Source organism: Capra hircus, chromosome 29 (genome assembly GCF_001704415.2).
Source record: "Capra hircus breed San Clemente chromosome 29, ASM170441v1, whole genome shotgun sequence".
Lineage (NCBI taxonomy): Eukaryota > Metazoa > Chordata > Mammalia > Artiodactyla > Bovidae > Capra > Capra hircus.
In genome coordinates this window covers 43465020-43482035 of record NC_030836.1, presented here as the reverse complement: position 1 = coordinate 43482035, position 17016 = coordinate 43465020, and the positions used below count along the sequence as shown (strand labels likewise).

At 50.7% G+C, this 17016-nt stretch overlaps 1 protein-coding gene across 2 annotated transcripts; it reads left to right on the top strand.

Moving 5' to 3' along the window:
- On the top strand, positions 10563 to 16961 carry MEN1 (menin 1). 2 transcript variants are annotated; one of them, XM_018042891.1, is made up of 10 exons: positions 10563 to 10683; positions 11081 to 11541; positions 12471 to 12679; positions 12879 to 13007; positions 13300 to 13340; positions 13414 to 13501; positions 14176 to 14312; positions 14727 to 14862; positions 15314 to 15478; positions 15679 to 16953. In XM_018042891.1, coding segments are annotated over exons 1-10 (1848 nt in total). In that variant the 5' UTR covers positions 10563 to 10681; the 3' UTR covers positions 16159 to 16953. The 2 variants fall into 2 exon arrangements, with proteins under 2 accessions (XP_017898380.1, XP_017898381.1); XM_018042892.1 differs by having other exon boundaries at positions 10594 to 10695; positions 15679 to 16961.

Below are 17016 nucleotides of genomic sequence, written 5' to 3'. Positions count from 1 at the left end.
GGTCTGCAGCTGATGGCTGTGCTCTAAGGCTTGTAGATGGCCCTAAAGCTAGGAAAAGTAACCAAAAAAGGGCCTAGGTCTTGCTAGAGATTGGAGGCCCATGAAATTCCAAGGCCTGGTTGGGAGTGTAGTCTTGATTCCAGTCTAGTACAGAGGATGAGATGGTTAAATAGCATCATCGACTCAATGGACATGAGTTTGAGTAAACTCAGGGAGATAGGACAGGGAAGCCTGGCACGCTGCAGTCCATGGGGTCACAAAGAGCAACTGAGCCACTGAACCACAACAGCTGTAGTCATGGGCAAGTTACCTGACCTCTCTAAGCATCAGTTTCTCATTCTGTAAGTGGGGATCATAAAACCCGTCATGAGAGGTTCTTCTTATAAGACTTTGGTGAGATAATCAGTATAAAATGCCTTCGCTTCACTCAGGAAATGTTTGCTCTGCCTATGGAGATGCCAAAACCTGAAGACAGAGCCCAGAGCAGGGACACTAAGGCCTCTTGCAAGCTACAGCCTCCAGCCATCCTCACCAAATTGGAGAAATGGCCATTTCCCTAGCACCCTTCAATAATTTAGCCAACAGGTTTTCACAGTTTCACATTAAAAAAATGTTTTTCCTCCCAAAGTCTTATGTTGACAAATTTCAGAAAAGCTTGAAAGATTACAAACTCCCCACCCTCTTCTCCTGGATTCACCATTATTCACATTCTGCTGCTTTTGTATTTCTCATGTACTGATGATGTATTTCGCTACCATCTGAAGGTAAGTTACACACAACCTGAACTTTGCTAAATGCTTTGCAGACATCTGTTAAGAAAAAGGAACCACCACCGAGGGAATTCCCTGCCAATCCATGTCTTGAACCCATGTTCTTGGCAGCGGAAGCGTAGAGTCCTAACCATTAGACCTCCAGGAAGTTCCCAGGGCATATCATTTTTTTTCTTTGTTTCTGGCCGTGCTTTGGCAGTCCAGTGGTTAGGACTCCATGCTATCACTGCTGAGGGCCCTGGTTCAATCCCTGGTCAGGGAACTAAGATCCTGCAAGCTGCGTGGTGAGGCCAAAAAAGAGGGGAAAAAAAAAAAAAGAATAAGGAACCACCAGAAGTCACTCTCAGGGCTTCCCTGGTGGCTTAGAGGGTAAAGCGTCTGCCTGCAATGCAGGAGACCAGGGTTCAATCCCTGAGTCAGGAAGATCCCCTGGAGAAGGAAATGGCAACCCACTCCAATACTCTTGCCTGGAAAATCCCATGGATGGAGGACCCTCGTAGGCCATGGGGTCACAAAGAGTCAGACACAACTGAGCGACAACACGTTTAGAAGTCACTCTCACAAGATTTAATATTGATACTCTGTATTAATCTGTTATGGGTTGAATTATGACCCCTAAAAATGAAGTCCTATTCCCAAACACTTCAGAGTGTGACCTTATTCGGAACTAGAGGCATTGCAGACATAAGTAGTTAAAACAAGGTCATTAGGGTGGACCCTAATCCAGATGACTGGTGTCCTTTAAAAAAGGGGGACATGTGGATGCATACAGAGGGAGCTCACCAAGTGAAAATGCAGGCAGAGATTCGGGTGATGCTTCTATAATCCAAGGAATGCCATGCTGCTGCTACTGCTAAGTCACTTCAGTCGTGACCGACTCTGCGCGACCCCACAGACGGAAGCCCACCAGGCTCCCCCGTCCCTGGGATTCTCCAGGCAAGAACACTGGAGTGGGTTGCCATGTCCTTCTCCAATGCATGAAAGTGAAAAGTAAAAGTGAAGTCGCTCAGTCGTGTCCGACCCTCAACGACACCATGGACTGTAGCCTTCCAGGCTTCTCCGTCCATGGGATTTTCCAGGCAAGAGTACTGGAGTGGAGTGCCATTGCCTTCTCTGAGGAATGCCATAGATTTGCCAATAAACCACTAGCAGCTAGGAGAGAGGCCTGGAATAGATTTTCTCACAGCTCTCAGGAGTAACAAATCCTGCAGACATTTTTTTTTTAATTTTTAATTGAAGGATAATTGCTTTACAATATTATGTTGGTTTCTGCCATACATCAACATGAATCAGCCATAGGTATACTTATGTCCCCTCCCTCTTAAACCTCCCCTCTCCCACCCCATCCCACGCCTCTAGGTTGTCACAGAGCCCTGGTTTGAGTTCCCCTAGTCATACACAGCAAATTCCCGCTGGCTCTCTATTTTACATACGCCAGTGTGTATGTTTCCACGCTACGCTCTCCATCCGTCCCACCCTCTCCTTCCCCCAACCCCACCCCTGTGCCCATAATTCTGTTCTCTATGTCTCCTGCAGTTATTTTTATCTTGGACTTCTAGCCTCCACATCTGTGAAGTGATACATTTCTGTTTAAGTCAACCAGCCTGTGGTATAATCATGTCAAAAATATTCTTTATAGCATTAAAAAAAAAGTTAAGTATCCAATTCTAGATCACATGTTGCGTTCAGTTCTTCTGTCTCTTGAATCTCCTTTGACCTAAGACAACTTTCTCCTCCTTCCTTTGTAAGTCATCTTTTTATGATGTTAACATCTTTTTAACGGTCCAGGCCAGTTTTTTTTTTTTTTGGTAGAATAACTTGCAATTTGCATTTGTCTGATTGTTTCCTCATTAAATTCAGATTTAATACTTTTGTCAAGACATAGCAGATGCTATTTTAAGTTAATTTTGATTGCAACAACACGCATTTGTTCTTCTGGTAAATTAGAGGCTGAACTCCCATTTGGCTCCCTGCCCTCCCCTCATGATGTTAATTTATGTCAGTGTGTGCCATGTCATTGGCGGGCATCCAGAGGGACCACCCTCCCCTAGCCTCCTTCTCTCCATCAGCAGGAATCAAGTTGGATCTTCAGGACCCTCCCTGTCCTCGGCAGGAAGCCCTGACCTCCATGCTTGCAGCTGGCCCACCGCCGGACCCCTGCCTCAAGACCATCAGACCTGGGCCTACTCCTGTCCGTGTTGCTCGGTTCCACTGCAGGGGCTGAGGCCTCTAGGTTCTCCATGGCTTTTGACTTCCCTTGTTCTGACCCCGTCTCCACCCTCAGCTCTCGAAAGCTGTTCACCATGTGCTCGAGAGGGGATGGTCCAACTGCAGCAAAATCCCCTGTGCCCTTGCCCTCTTTTGCAGATGGTCCTTAGCCCTCCTGCTCTGGTGGAAACTTTGCCCTTTGGGGTCATGCTCACTGCCTTGTGTCCTGCAGAGTTTCCACAACCCTCCTGCCTTGCGGCCTGGAGATGAGGTAGGTGTCCTTCCTGAGGCCACTGGTGGACATCCTACTCCCTCTTCCTTTCAAACACTTAGGTTTGAACTCAAGTTATCAGCTTTTACCACTCACTTTGTCTCAATGTCTCCCAACCCACGCATGGCTCATTTCTTAATAATTCTAGCTCCTGGCTTGTTGCCACTCTCTCTATCCAACTCCTGTTTTATTACATTTATTTATTTTGGCTGGCCATCCTGTGCAGCTTGTAGGACCTCAGTTCCCTGACCAGGGATCAAACCCAGGCTTTGGTAGTGAAAGCACTGGTCCTAACCACTGGACTGCCAGGGAATTCCCTCTATCCTACTTCCCTGGTGGCTCAGCTGGGAAAAATCCCCCTGCAATGTGGGAGACCTGGGTTCAATCCCTGGGTTGGGAAGATCCCCTGGAGAAGGGAACAGCTACCCACTCCAGTATTCTGGCTGAGAGTCCCATGGACCGTATAGTCTATGGGGTCACAAATAGTTGGACATGACTGAGTACTTTGAATTCACTTCACTTACTACTATTTTTTTTTCTTTTTTTTTTTTAATTTTTATTTTTACTTTATTTTACTTTACAATACTGTATTGGTTTTGCCATACATTGACATGAATCCACCACGGGTGTACATGTGTTCCCAAACATGAACCCCCCTCCCACCTCCCTCCCCATAACATCTCTCTGGGTCATCACCATGCACCAGCCCCAAGCATGCTGTATCCTGTGTCAGACATAGACTGGCGATTCGATTCTTAAATGATAGTATACCTGTTACAATGCCATTCTCCCAAATCATCCCACCCTCTCCCTCTCCCTCTTGAGTCCAAAAGTCCGTTATACACATCTGTACCTCCTTTGCTGTCCTGCATACAGGGTCGTCATTGCCATCTTTCTAAATTCCATATATATATGTTAGTATACTGTATTGGTGTTTTTCTTTCTGGCTTACTTCACTCTGTATAATCGGCTCCAGTTTCATCCATCTCATCAGAACTGATTCAAATGAATTCTTTTTAACGGCTGAGTAATACTCCATTGTGTATATGTACCACAGCTTTCTTATCCATTCATCTGCTGATGGACATCTAGGTTGTTTCCATGTCCTGGCTATTATAAACAGTGCTGCGATGAACATTGGGGTACATGTGTCTCTTTCAATTCTGGTTTCCTTGGTGTGTATGCCCAGCAGTGGGATTGCTGGGTCATAAGGTAGTTCTATTTGCAATTTTTTAAGGATTCTCCACACTGTTCTCCATAGTGGCTGTACTAGTTTGCATTCCCACCAACAGTGTAGGAGGGTTCCCTTTCCTCCACACCCTCTCCAGCATTTATTGCTTGCAGATTTTTGGATCGCAGCCATTCTGACTGGTGTGATCACTTCACTTACTACTATTTTAAATCTTAGAGACTTTGATATACACGTGGATGACCCAGCTGCCAGGCCTCTCTGTTCCTTGAGCTCATCTTGTCCCATGATCTTACCTTCCAGCCACTCACTCTCACAGCCATACTGGAGAGCCACACTGTATTATATGGGAGCCACTGGTCACATGTGGCCACTGAACATTTGAAATGTGACTGGTGAGATATGTTGTGTGTATAAAATGCATACCAGATTTCAAAGGCTTTGTTGCTCAGTTGCTGAGTCATATTGATGAATGGCAGAAACCAATACAATATCGTAAAGCAATTGTCCTTCAATTGTTGTTGTGCAGTTGCTAAGTCATGTCTGACTCTTTGCAACCCCAAGGACTCCACAGTGCCAGGCTTTCCTGTCCTTCACTTATCTCCCAGAGTTTGCTCAAACACATGTCCACTGAGTCGGTGATGCCATCAAGCCATCTCATCCTCTGTCACCCCCTTCTCCTCCTGCCCTCAGTCTGTCCCAGCAGAAAAGACCCTGATGGGTCTTTTCCAATGAGTTGACACTTCGCATCAGGTGGCCGAAGTATTGTAGCTTCAGCTCCAGCATCAGTCTTTCCAATGAATAGTCAGGGTTGGGTTTCCTTTAGAATCAACTGGTTTGATCTCCTTGCTGTCCAAGGGACTCTCAAGAGTCTTCTCAAGCACCACAGTTTGAAAGCATCAGTTCTTTGGGGCTCAGCCTTCTTTATGGTCTAACTCTCACATCCATACGAGTACTGGAAAAGCCATAGCTCTGACCATATGGACCTTTGTTGTGTACAGAACTAAGTCTTGTGTTGTGTGAACAGGACTTAGTGTGGAAAGACATAAATTGTCCTTAATAATTTTATATTGACTATGAATTGAAATACATTTTGCTATATGTGATTAAAATTAATCTCACTTGTATCTTTTACTTTTTTAATGTAGCTGCTAGAAATTTAAAATTTATATATACATCTCCTGTTAGGTTTGTACAAGAAGCACTACTGTTAATTTTTATTTTTTTTTTGCCCTCATTGCATGACTTGTGGGATTTAGTTCCCCAACCAGGGCTTGAACCTGGGTCCTCAGCAGTGAGAGGGTGGAGTCCTAACCACTGGACCACCAGGGAATTTCCCTAAATATTTTCATTGCCAATAATGACAGCAACCTTCTCCCCATAATTTCAATGCCAAGCATCCCACTCTCTAACTAACACCCTTATCTTTTCAGCTCTCTCTAGTACCCCAACAACAATAAAGCTTTAACCCCACTGGAACCCACAATCCGCTTATTTATTTTTGTCCGTGCTGGGTCTTCATTGCCTCATGGACTTTATCCATTTGGGACGGGTGGGGGCTGCTCTCTAACTGTGGTGAGCAGGCTTCTCATTGTGGTGTCTTCTCTTGTTGCTGAGCATGGGCTTCAGTAGCTGTGGTGCGAGAGCTCAGCAGTGGCGGTTCCAGCCTCTGGAGCGCCGGCTCAGTAGCTGTGAATGGGCTTAGTTGCTCTACAGCATGTGGGGTCTTTCCAGACCAGGGATCAAATCCATCCTCCTGCCCTGTTCATGTGTATGCTCAGTCACGTCCGACTTTGTGACCCCATGGACTCTAGCCCACCAAGGCTCCTCTGTCTATGGAATTTCTCAGGCAAGAATGCTGGAGTGGGTTGCCATTTCCTCCTCTCGGGCATCTTCCCAACCCAGGGATCAAATCTGTGTCTCCTGCATTGGCAGGCAGATTCTTTACCACTGAGCCACCAGGAAAGCCCTGGGAGGCGGATTCTTAACCACTGGGTCACCAGGGAAATTCAATAATCCATTGATTTTGCCACACTTTTGCTGTCCCTCATTCCTCTTGTGTCCTCTGTACTTCTGTCCCCCGCCTCAAACAGCTTAAATTCTGGGCCAATGTTTATAATCACTCTTATGAATGAATGTTATTTGTTCATTTATTCAGCAAATAATTGTTGAACATCAGTTATGTACAGGACACTATTCTAGGAACATGGAACACATCCATGAATAAAACAGACATGTTATCTGTCACTGTGGAGCTTACATTTCGGTGGTTTGAGACAAATAATAAATAAGTCAAGCTATGGTTTTTCTAGTAGTCATGTACAGATGTGAGAGTTGGACCATAAAGAAGGCTGAGTGCCAAAGAATTGATGCCTTCAAACTGTGGTGCTGGAGAAGATTCTTGAGAGTCCCTTGGACTGCAAGGAGATCAAACCAGTCAAACCTAAAGGAAATCAATTTCCTGAATCAATTCATTGGAAGGACTGATGCTGAAAAGTTGAAGCTCCAATACTTTGGCCATCTGATAAGAAGACCCGACTCATTGAAAAGACCCTGATCCTGGGAAAGACTGAGGACAGGAGGAGCAGGGGGCAACACAGGATGAGATGCTTGGATGGCATCACTGAGCCAATGGACATGAGTTTGCACAAACTCCGGGAGTTGTGAAGGACAGGGAAGCCTGGTGTGCTGCAGTCCATGGGGCTGCAAAGAGTCAGACATGACTGAAGCGACTCAGCACTTATGAGATGCTGGAGAAGTGGTTCTCAACAGGGAGCAGTTTGCCCCTCAGAGATATATGGCAACGTTTGGAGACATTTCTACTGTCACAACAGGGGGAGGGACATCTAAAAGGGGGATAATCCAGGGAGGCTGCTAAGCATCCTACATGGCACAAATCAGTCCCCAACTACAGTGACGCTAGTGGTAAAGAATCCGCCTGTCAGTTAAGGAGACGAAGGAGACATAGGTTCGATCCCTGGGTTGGGAAGCTCCCCTGGAGTAGGAAATGACAACCCGCTCCAATATTCTTGCCTGAAAAATCCCATGGACAGAGGAGCCTGGTGGCTTCAGTCCATGGGATCTCAAAAGAGTCAGACACAACTGAGTGACTGAGCATGTATACGATACAAATGTCAATAGTGCCCCGGTTGAGAAACCCTGTTCTTGAAGCTGTTAGTGCTTTAGAAGAAAACATTTTAGAAAGCAGAATGGAGGGGAGGGGTTAGAAGAAGCATTTCGGTTGGACAGTATGATTTTAAGTAGGCTGGTTAGGTCTGGGTCAGCCTCATTGAGAAGGTGGCGTTTGGGAGGAAGACCAGCTGGGCTTCCTATTTCACTGAGAAAATGAAAGTACCCATGTACTCTACCATGTCTCCAATTACTGTGACTGGAACTGTTCATGCTACTAGCAAAGGACAAGCCTGCAAATTGTTGGGGGGGGGGGTTTAGTTAAAAAAATTTTTTTTCTACAGGCTTGCAAATTGGGATCGCCCATCTTCTCTACTTGTTCAAGGTCATCAGTCCTGCCTTCTCTCCTATTAAACAACAGCCATGTTGCACTCGCCCACTGAGATGGCCCACACTCTGTCTGTGGAGTGATTTTCTGTATCTGAATAAATCCACTCTTCACCTATCACTTTGTCTGAATTCTTTCTGCAATGAGACATCAAGACCCAGCCTATAAAAACTAACCACATCAAATTTCGGGGCTGCACTCACCCTCTGTGATGGCCCAAACTCTGTCTGTGGAGCATGCTTCTGTCTGTATCTGAATAAATCCACTTCTTACCTATCAAAAAAACCCAAAAACCAGCCACAACACCGGGACCTCCTTTGACCCTCTTCTACCTCCAGTTGCCAGCTTGGTTTTTTCTTCTCTTCTGCAAAGCTCCCTAAAAGAGTTGTATATTATCACTGTCTCCAATTTCTTCCTCTCATTTTTCTTGAGCCCAAGAACCCTGGGCTTTTGTTCCCAAACTACTCCTAAGGTTGTCGCCAGGGGTTCTCACAGAGCTACATGCAATCAGTTCTTGGTGCTCAGCTTGCTGACCTGTGGGCAGCACCCAACCCTGTGGATCATTTCTCTGCCTTGGTCTTCTAAACCAAATGCCCATGTGGCTTTTCTCCCATCTCTCTGGCTGATTCCTCTCCGAATCCTTTGCTGGTTTCTCCTGGTTTCCCAACCTCTATGACGGGGTACCCCAGAACTCAGTCCTTGATGATCTAATTTTCATATATGCCTCACTCAACTTCCTTAAATGTTAACATCTTACACAACATGGTACATTTATCAAAACGTAGGGATGAAAAATAGACAAAGCTACAGCTATTTTTGAATTTCATAAGTAGTGCTCACAGGTGCCCGAGACTTGACTGGTTTAGTTTTAAAACTGAAAGTCCCACTCCCCTGAAGTCCCCTCAGAGTTGGGCAAGCTGGGCCAATCAGCCACCCTCTTCACCAGTTTTTCCACTAAATCCTTTTTCTTCTGGTCTAGGATTCAATCTAGAACACCACGTTGGTCCTGTCTCCTTGAGTTCAGTTCAGTCTCTCAGTTGTGTCCGACTCTACAACCCCATGAATTGCAGCACGCCAGGCCTCCCTGTCCATCACCAACTCCTGGAGTTCACTCAAACTCATGTCCATCGAGTTGGTGATGCCATCCAGGCATCTCATCCTCTGTCGTCCCCTTCTCCCCCTGCCCACAATCCCTCCCAGCATCAGAGTTTTCCAATGAGTTAACTCTTCACATGAGGTGGCCAAAGTATTGGAGTTTCAGCTTCAGCATCAGTCAAATGGCAACCCACTCCAGTACTCTTGCCCGGAGAATCCCACAGAGGGAGGAGCCTGGTGGGCTACAGTCCATGAGGTCGCAAAGAGTCGGACACGACTGAGCGACTTCACTTTCACTTTCCAAAGAACACCCAGGACTGACCTCCTTCAGAATGGACTGGTTGGATCTCCTTGCAGTCCAAGGGACTCTCAAGAGTCTTCTCCAACACCACAGTTCAAAAGCATCAATTCTTCGGTGCTCAGCTTTCTTCACAGTCCAACTCTCACATCCGTACATGACTACTGGAAAAACCATAGCCTTGACTAGACGGACCTTTGTTGTCAAAGTAATGTCTCTGCTTTTCAATATGCTATCTAGGTTGGTCATAGCTTTCCTTCCAAGGAGTAAGCGTCTTTAAATTTCATGGCTGCAATCACCATCTGCAGTGATTCTGGAGCCCAAGAAAATAAAGTCTGACCCTGTCTCCTTAGTATCTTCTAACGTGCAATGGTTTCTCACTCTTTCCTTGTCTTTCATGACTTGAACACTTTTGAGGAGAGCTGTCAGGTATGGCCAGTCTGAAATTCCCTCAGTTTGTGTTTGCGCAAACTTCTCTCATGATTAGGCTAGATTTACAGTTTTGTGGGGGATAATGTACAGAAGTGAAGTAGGGTAGGAATTTGATCTGTTTTACTCACTGCTACATAGCCAGTGCCTGAGAGCTTGGCCCATTATAGGCAGCAAAAATCTGTTTCCTAAGAGAGTGACTGATTCTGTAGAAATTATTTAGTATTATTTTGAAGTTTTTAAATGGTAATATAAGTACTACCCCATCATACATATTGTTCTGCAGCCTCTCCCCCTGAAGATCCATTTTAGGATGCAGAGAGTTACTTTACTCTTCTTTTGCTGTATTACACATAAATACAATGGTTCTTTAGATGGTCTTCTTTACACACGTGTCAGATATTCCCTGTAGACCGAAAGCTAGACTTATAGTAGGCACTTTTATGCGTTAATCGATACTGATAAATAACCAACTAAAATGGCTGAACACGTTTACAGTACTCCAGCAGTGTTAAAAAGTACCCGTTGTCATCACATCTTGCCAACAAGCAACAACCTACAGAAGCGCAGACACTGCCGGCTGACTACCTGGACTACATCTCCCAGAAGGCACTGCGGTCCCTCGGCTACCTGGATCTGCGTGAAATGGAATAACCAATCCCTGAGGACCTCAGAAAGGCGGGGCTGCCTCCGCCCTTCTCCGCCCTCTGGGGCGCCCAGAGCAGCGGGACTACCACTCCCATAAGCCATCACGGACTGGCCCGCCCGGCCACCATTTCAAGACTTGGCAGGGACAACAGGGGGCCTTGGACTCCTCTTCCCGGCAGGCAGTGCGGCCCGAGGGGGGCGGAACTCCATTTCCCAGCAGGCTTCAGGCGGTGGGCGCCGCGGTGCCTTGTGTGGGATGTAAGCGCGGAGGTGGGCGCGGGGGACCTAGGCCAGGACTCTCCTTGGGATTTGGGGGGACTGGCCTAGGGGCGCCTTCCGGCGGACTCTAGGGCCCCGGGGGTATGAGCGCAGAGAGGGGGCGGGGCGGCCATTGGAAGTGCTCAGCGGGGTCCTAGGGGCTCACCTCCATTGGGGCCGGGGCTCCTGGTGTTGTGGGGGACAAGAAGGCCCTACAGCCTCGGCTGAGGGGTCTCTTCGATGAAAGAGGGGGAACAGATGAACGGAGCGTGAAGGGGCGGGGAAGCAAGGGTTGGTGTCTATGAGTGTGTAGGGGGGTGTGGAACGCTAGCCGAGCTTGGGAGGGGACTCGTGGGCCGTGCCCACACGACCATCCCTCCCCTCCGGTCGCCCACAGGCCGAGGGCCGCCGCCATGGGGCTGAAGGCTGCCCAGAAAACGCTGTTCCCGCTGCGTTCCATCGACGATGTGGTGCGCCTGTTCGCTGCCGAGCTGGGCCGAGAGGAGCCGGACCTGGTGCTCCTATCCTTGGTACTGGGCTTCGTGGAGCATTTCCTAGCTGTCAACCGCGTCATCCCCACCAACGTGCCTGAGCTCACTTTTCAGCCCAGTCCTGCGCCCGACCCTCCTGGCGGCCTCACCTACTTCCCGGTGGCCGACCTGTCCATCATCGCTGCCCTCTATGCCCGCTTCACTGCCCAGATCCGTGGCGCCGTTGACCTGTCTCTCTACCCGCGAGAGGGGGGCGTCTCCAGCCGTGAGCTGGTCAAGAAGGTCTCCGATGTCATCTGGAATAGCCTCAGCCGCTCCTACTTCAAGGATCGGGCCCACATCCAGTCCCTCTTCAGCTTCATCACAGGTTGGAGCCCGACAGGTGGCAAGAGACAGGTGGCTGTCTCACGTGAGACTCTTGGCCCACCTCTTCCCAACACTGAGGTTTACAGAGCCCGTTTGAGACCTGTAAGCCTTGTGAGGTGGGCCAAGTGTTATGTCCCCCATTGCAGCTAGAGAAACTGAAGCCCCGGGAGAGAAAGCGATCTACCAAAGTGACACAGAGTGACAGGGCTGGGACTGGACCTCAGTCACTTGACTCCAAATCCATTAGCCCACCTTCTGCCCCCTCAGCACCTCAGCTACTGCAGCCCAGCCTGGGGCACAGAGGGCAGCAGAAGATTTAGGGGGTGAGGAGCCAAAATCTGTTTCATGGAATTGGGACAATCCATGGAGTATCTATGAACATAATTTGAAGGTGAACAGACTAGGGCTTCACCTTAAGAAGCTGGAGGCTCAGGACTTGCAAAGAGCTTTCTTCTTTGTTCTAAGGCCAGTTAACTGGCATTCAGGTCCTGGAGTGCCATATTGAGAAGGAATCTGAGGCTGGTTCTGAGCTTATCAGGTAAAGAGGACAGAGATAAATTAGGAGTGTCCATCAGTGGGTGTGTAAAAAAAGTGTTGGCCAGTGTCCTGGTTATAACCTACTTCAGTAAAATGAGGAAATGCCTAAGTTAGCAGAACTATATAATATAGTTGCAGAGAAATAGAAAAGGCAGGGTCAAAAGCTGGGGAACTATGAAAGATTCAGGGTCTCCTGTTGAGGATGGGGAATGTAAGGGGGGAGGGAGAGGCCCTGAACATTTAGGAGGAAAGGGATAGAGGGAAGCAGGGCAGGAGTGTCAGAGGGTAAAGGTATGGAGGTGAGGGTGGGAGGGAGCATGGCCTATCACTGTCCTGTCCCTTCCCCCAGGCCAGAGCTCAGAGGACCCTCTTTCATTACTTTCCCTTCCACAGGCACCAAACTGGACAGCTCTGGTGTGGCCTTTGCCGTGGTGGGGGCCTGCCAGGCTCTGGGTCTCCGGGATGTCCACCTGGCCTTGTCTGAGGACCACGCCTGGGTAGTGTTTGGGCCCAATGGAGAACAAACAGCTGAAGTCACTTGGCATGGCAAGGGCAACGAGGATCGCAGAGGCCAGACAGTCAACGCGGGTGTGGCTGAGCGGGTACTGCACTCCCCAACCCACCCCCCCCATATTCTCCTAGCCCAGGCCACCCAAGGAGCTCTGCTTTCTTGGGTCATGCTCCCCTCTTCCTGTCACCACCTCCATATGTCCGGAAGGGGAGGGCCCTGTTCCTGATGTTAGTCCCTACAGCAGGCACTGGTGGGCCATCATAAGATATCTGGTCTTGTCCTCTCCCAAGAGCTGGCTGTACCTGAAAGGATCATACATGCGCTGTGACCGCAAGATGGAGGTGGCATTTATGGTATGCGCCATCAACCCTTCCATTGACCTGCACACCGACTCCCTGGAGCTCCTGCAGCTGCAGCAGGTGAGGGTACCTGTGGGACCCCTGGGCCAGGGTGCTTCCCCTTGCTGAGCTTCAGCTTCCCTCTTCTGTGACATGGGTGAATCATTGGTGGCCTGGACTTTCCTGGGGCTCTTGGGAAGGGGGAAATTGAGACATGAAAGTGCTTTGACTCCAGTCAGGGGCTAGTTCCTAAATTCTGGCTTTTCCCACCTGGTGGGGAGTCCCCTACTGGTGCTGGACTGCTTCCTCTGCCTGGTAGGCTGAGGACGCGCCTCCCTCTCACCAGCTCGAACTTTTCTCCTTTGGCCCCTAGAAGCTGCTGTGGCTGCTCTATGACCTGGGACATCTGGAAAGGTCAGTAGGGGCAGTGGTCAGGCTGGGCCCCAGGGCAGGCTAGGGGCAGCCTGGACTTACGAGCCTTTCCCAGGTACCCGATGGCGCTGGGGAACCTGGCGGATCTGGAGGAGCTGGAGCCCACCCCGGGCCGGCCGGACCCACTCACCCTCTACCACAAGGTGGGGACATCTTAGGTATAGAAGGGTAGGGAAGGGCGGCCCAGTGGTGGCTGGGGTCCCCTTCTGCTTGGGAGCTGGGGGGTCAAGTGAGGAGAGAACTTTGTGTGTATTGTGGGGTATCACCCATCCAGTCCCTTTTTGTATTTACCGCGTGCATATTCAGTGTAGTCAGGGATGTCGGAGAGGTGTTCTGGGTTCTCTGCCTGGGAGTGGTAGGTCCTAGCGTTGTCCCCTTAGCCCTACTTTTTCTACTACCTGTCATTGTCCTTCTGGGAGTATAACAGAAGTCAAACGTGGTGAGAGCACTGAGGTGGGAGTATTAACTTGGTGGGGCTGGGGGCTCCTGGGCTGGGAGGGACATTAGACTGGATTTGGAAGGCCTTGGTGTTTGTGAGGGAAAGTTCAGGAAAGGCACAGACCCTGAGCTTGGACGATAAGCCCCTCCCCTTCCTAGGCCTTGGTCTGCAGGGTGCCTGCAGCAGTCTGGCCCAGGCCTGAGCGAGCAGACCCGCAGACCAGGGGAGGGGCAGCTGGTAGAGAAGACAATGACCAGGGTAGTAAGGTCTCATGGGAGGAGGCTCTGGAATCTTCCTGATGCCCCTTGCAGTTGTGATCCAGTGGAACATTGTGCCATCTGGGGCTGCCTCCTTGAGACCCCTCTGCTCCATTCTCAGGGCATTGCCTCAGCTAAGACCTACTACCGGGATGAGCACATCTACCCCTACATGTACCTGGCTGGCTACCACTGTCGCAATCGCAATGTGCGCGAAGCTCTGCAGGCCTGGGCCGACACAGCCACTGTCATCCAGGAGTGAGGATCCCCCCACGTGACCCCAGCCCGGCTTTTCTTCCCCTTCCACCCAATTTACAACCCCTCTCATCCAGGAGGGAGGCCTGGGTCCCAAGTTCTATCCCCTCTCCTTTCAGTCACTAGGCAGCCAAGACCATCATCGCCTGAGAGGTAGGGACCCCTCATGAGGGCCTCAGGCCTTTCCTTCCCTCCCCTTTCCTGATTTCTGACCACTGCCATCCAGCTCTGTATCTCCAGCCCCCCTCCTCACTCTTGCTCTGGGCTGACACAGCACCATCATCTCGGAGTGAGGACCCCAACCATTCGCTCGGTCCCCGGATGATCCCGGAAAAGAAACCAGGGCTCCCTCCCCTGCCAGGTCCCTGGGGGTACCCGCCATGGCTGAGACCCCACAGTGCCCTGCTGCCCTCACAGCTACAACTACTGCCGTGAAGATGAGGAGATCTACAAGGAGTTCTTTGAAGTAGCCAATGACGTCATCCCCAACCTGCTGAAGGAGGCCGCCAGCCTGCTGGAGGCTGGCGAGGAGCGACCCGGGGAGCAGACTCAGGTGAAAGGCTGGGCTCCAGCCTGTGCACACCTCCCCACCTGAGCAGGGCTCCCAGTCCCAGGACGTGGAACTGCTGCATGGGACTAGGGGTGGTACAGGAAAGTTTGGTGCAGGACGGGCAGACAGCTGTGTTCTCTTACGCAGTAGCCGAGGGCCTGGGTCTGAATTTGAGGAGCTGAGGTAAATGCGATGGATGCCCTTCTCTTTGTCAGGGTCACTCATTCAGTTGAGGGGGTGAAATGGAGATAAAGGGTGGTTCCCCACTCCCCCCAAGTCCAGGCTAAGGACTAGATTTATAAAAGGAAGGAGTTTCTAAGAATGCTCTCCACTGCTACTCACCTCCACCAGGGCCAGGGCTCTCTGTCCAAAGGAGAGGTCTGGCCTGTGCCGCCTGGTGAGGGGTGAGTAATGGGGTCTGAACTAACTGTGCCCTCTTCTCCCCCTTTCTCAGGGCACGCAGAGCCAGGGTTCTGCCCTCCAGGACCCAGAGTGCTTCGCCCATCTGCTGCGATTCTACGATGGCATCTGCAAATGGGAAGAGGGCAGCCCCACCCCCGTGCTGCACGTGGGCTGGGCCACCTTCCTTGTGCAGTCCCTAGGCCGTTTTGAGGGACAGGTGAGAGGCAGCTGTGCATGGTGGCTGGGAGGGCGGGTGGTGACAGCAGCCAGGAGGAGTCAGACCTTTGTAGCCCTGCAGGGCATCTGCCTATCCCCTTTGGGTGCGAGTGAGACCAAGGCCCCAAGATGGCCGGGGCGTGGGGTGCCAGCCACTGGCCTGCAACCTTGATCTTCACTTGTCCTCCCCATCCGGCCCAGGTGCGGCAGAAGGTACGCATAGTGAGCCGAGAGGCGGAGGCAGCCGAGGCTGAAGAGCCGTGGGGCGAGGAAGCCCGAGAAGGCCGGCGGCGGGGCCCACGGCGGGAATCCAAGCCCGAGGAGCCGCCGCCGCCTAAAAAGCCGGCGCTGGACAAGGGCCCAGGCGCGGGCCAGGGTGCGGCGCCAGGACCCCCTCGGAAGCCCCCAGGCACAGTCCCCGGGACTGCCCGCGGCGCTGAAGGCGGCAGCGTTCCAGTGCCGGCACCCGCTGCATCACCGCCACCTGAGGGTCCGGTGCTGACGTTCCAGAGTGAGAAGATGAAAGGCATGAAGGAGCTGCTTGTGGCCACCAAGATCAATTCGAGCGCCATCAAGCTGCAGCTCACAGCGCAGTCACAAGTGCAGATGAAGAAGCAGAAGGTGTCTACACCCAGTGACTACACGCTTTCCTTCCTCAAGCGGCAGCGCAAGGGTCTCTGAAATACCAGGACTCCTTATCCGCCTACCGAGAGCCCGCCCTCAACCCGACGAGGCTCCACCCCAGCCTCTTGAGCCCAGGTTCCGCCCGCAGGCCCCATCCCTACCCAGAATGCCAGGCTGCAGGTTCCCAGAGTACAAACTCTGCTCAGCGCCCTGAATCGCAGGCTCTGCCTAGTCATTGGAATATAGAGCCCATCCCCAAGAGTCCCAGCCGGCCATCTGAAACCTTCCCTCTGAGCCCATCACCACCAGTCTTTAAAGGTCCAACTACGGGAAACAGCCTTCACCTCAGGAACCCAGGCTCCAACCTTCGTCCTGATCGGTGTTGGCTCAGGGTTGCTTCCAGCCCATGGGGCTCTTTCACTCTAAACCCTAGAAGCACAGGTCCCACCTACAGCCCGGGAACCAAGGACCCCGCCCAGCTCCTAGGAGAACGTTTCCACACTTAAGAATTCCATTCCTTGCAAGCCCCCTACCACAAAGAACCTAAGAAACGCTTCCAGAATTTGGAAATGCTAGCTTCCTTGTCGCATGGGTCGGGGACGTGAAACTCTGCCCCCGGCCTGTGTGAATCCTGAGCCCTGCCCCCTCCCTGCCCAAACTGGCCCTAGATCAGAGCAGACCCTTCTTCCGACCCTCTGGGAACCTCCCCGAGGTCCCGCCTGTCTCGGGGGACCCTAGAGGAAATCTTACAGGGGTTTTGTTTGCGAGTGGGTGAGGGGAGCCTGATTTCTTCCTGTTTTGTACATAGATTTATTTTTCAGTTCCAAGGAAGATGAATACATTTTGTAAAAAAAAAAAAATACTTGTCGGTGTCTCATCTGGGAATTTTGGGGTGGAGCGTTCCCTCTTCTGCCT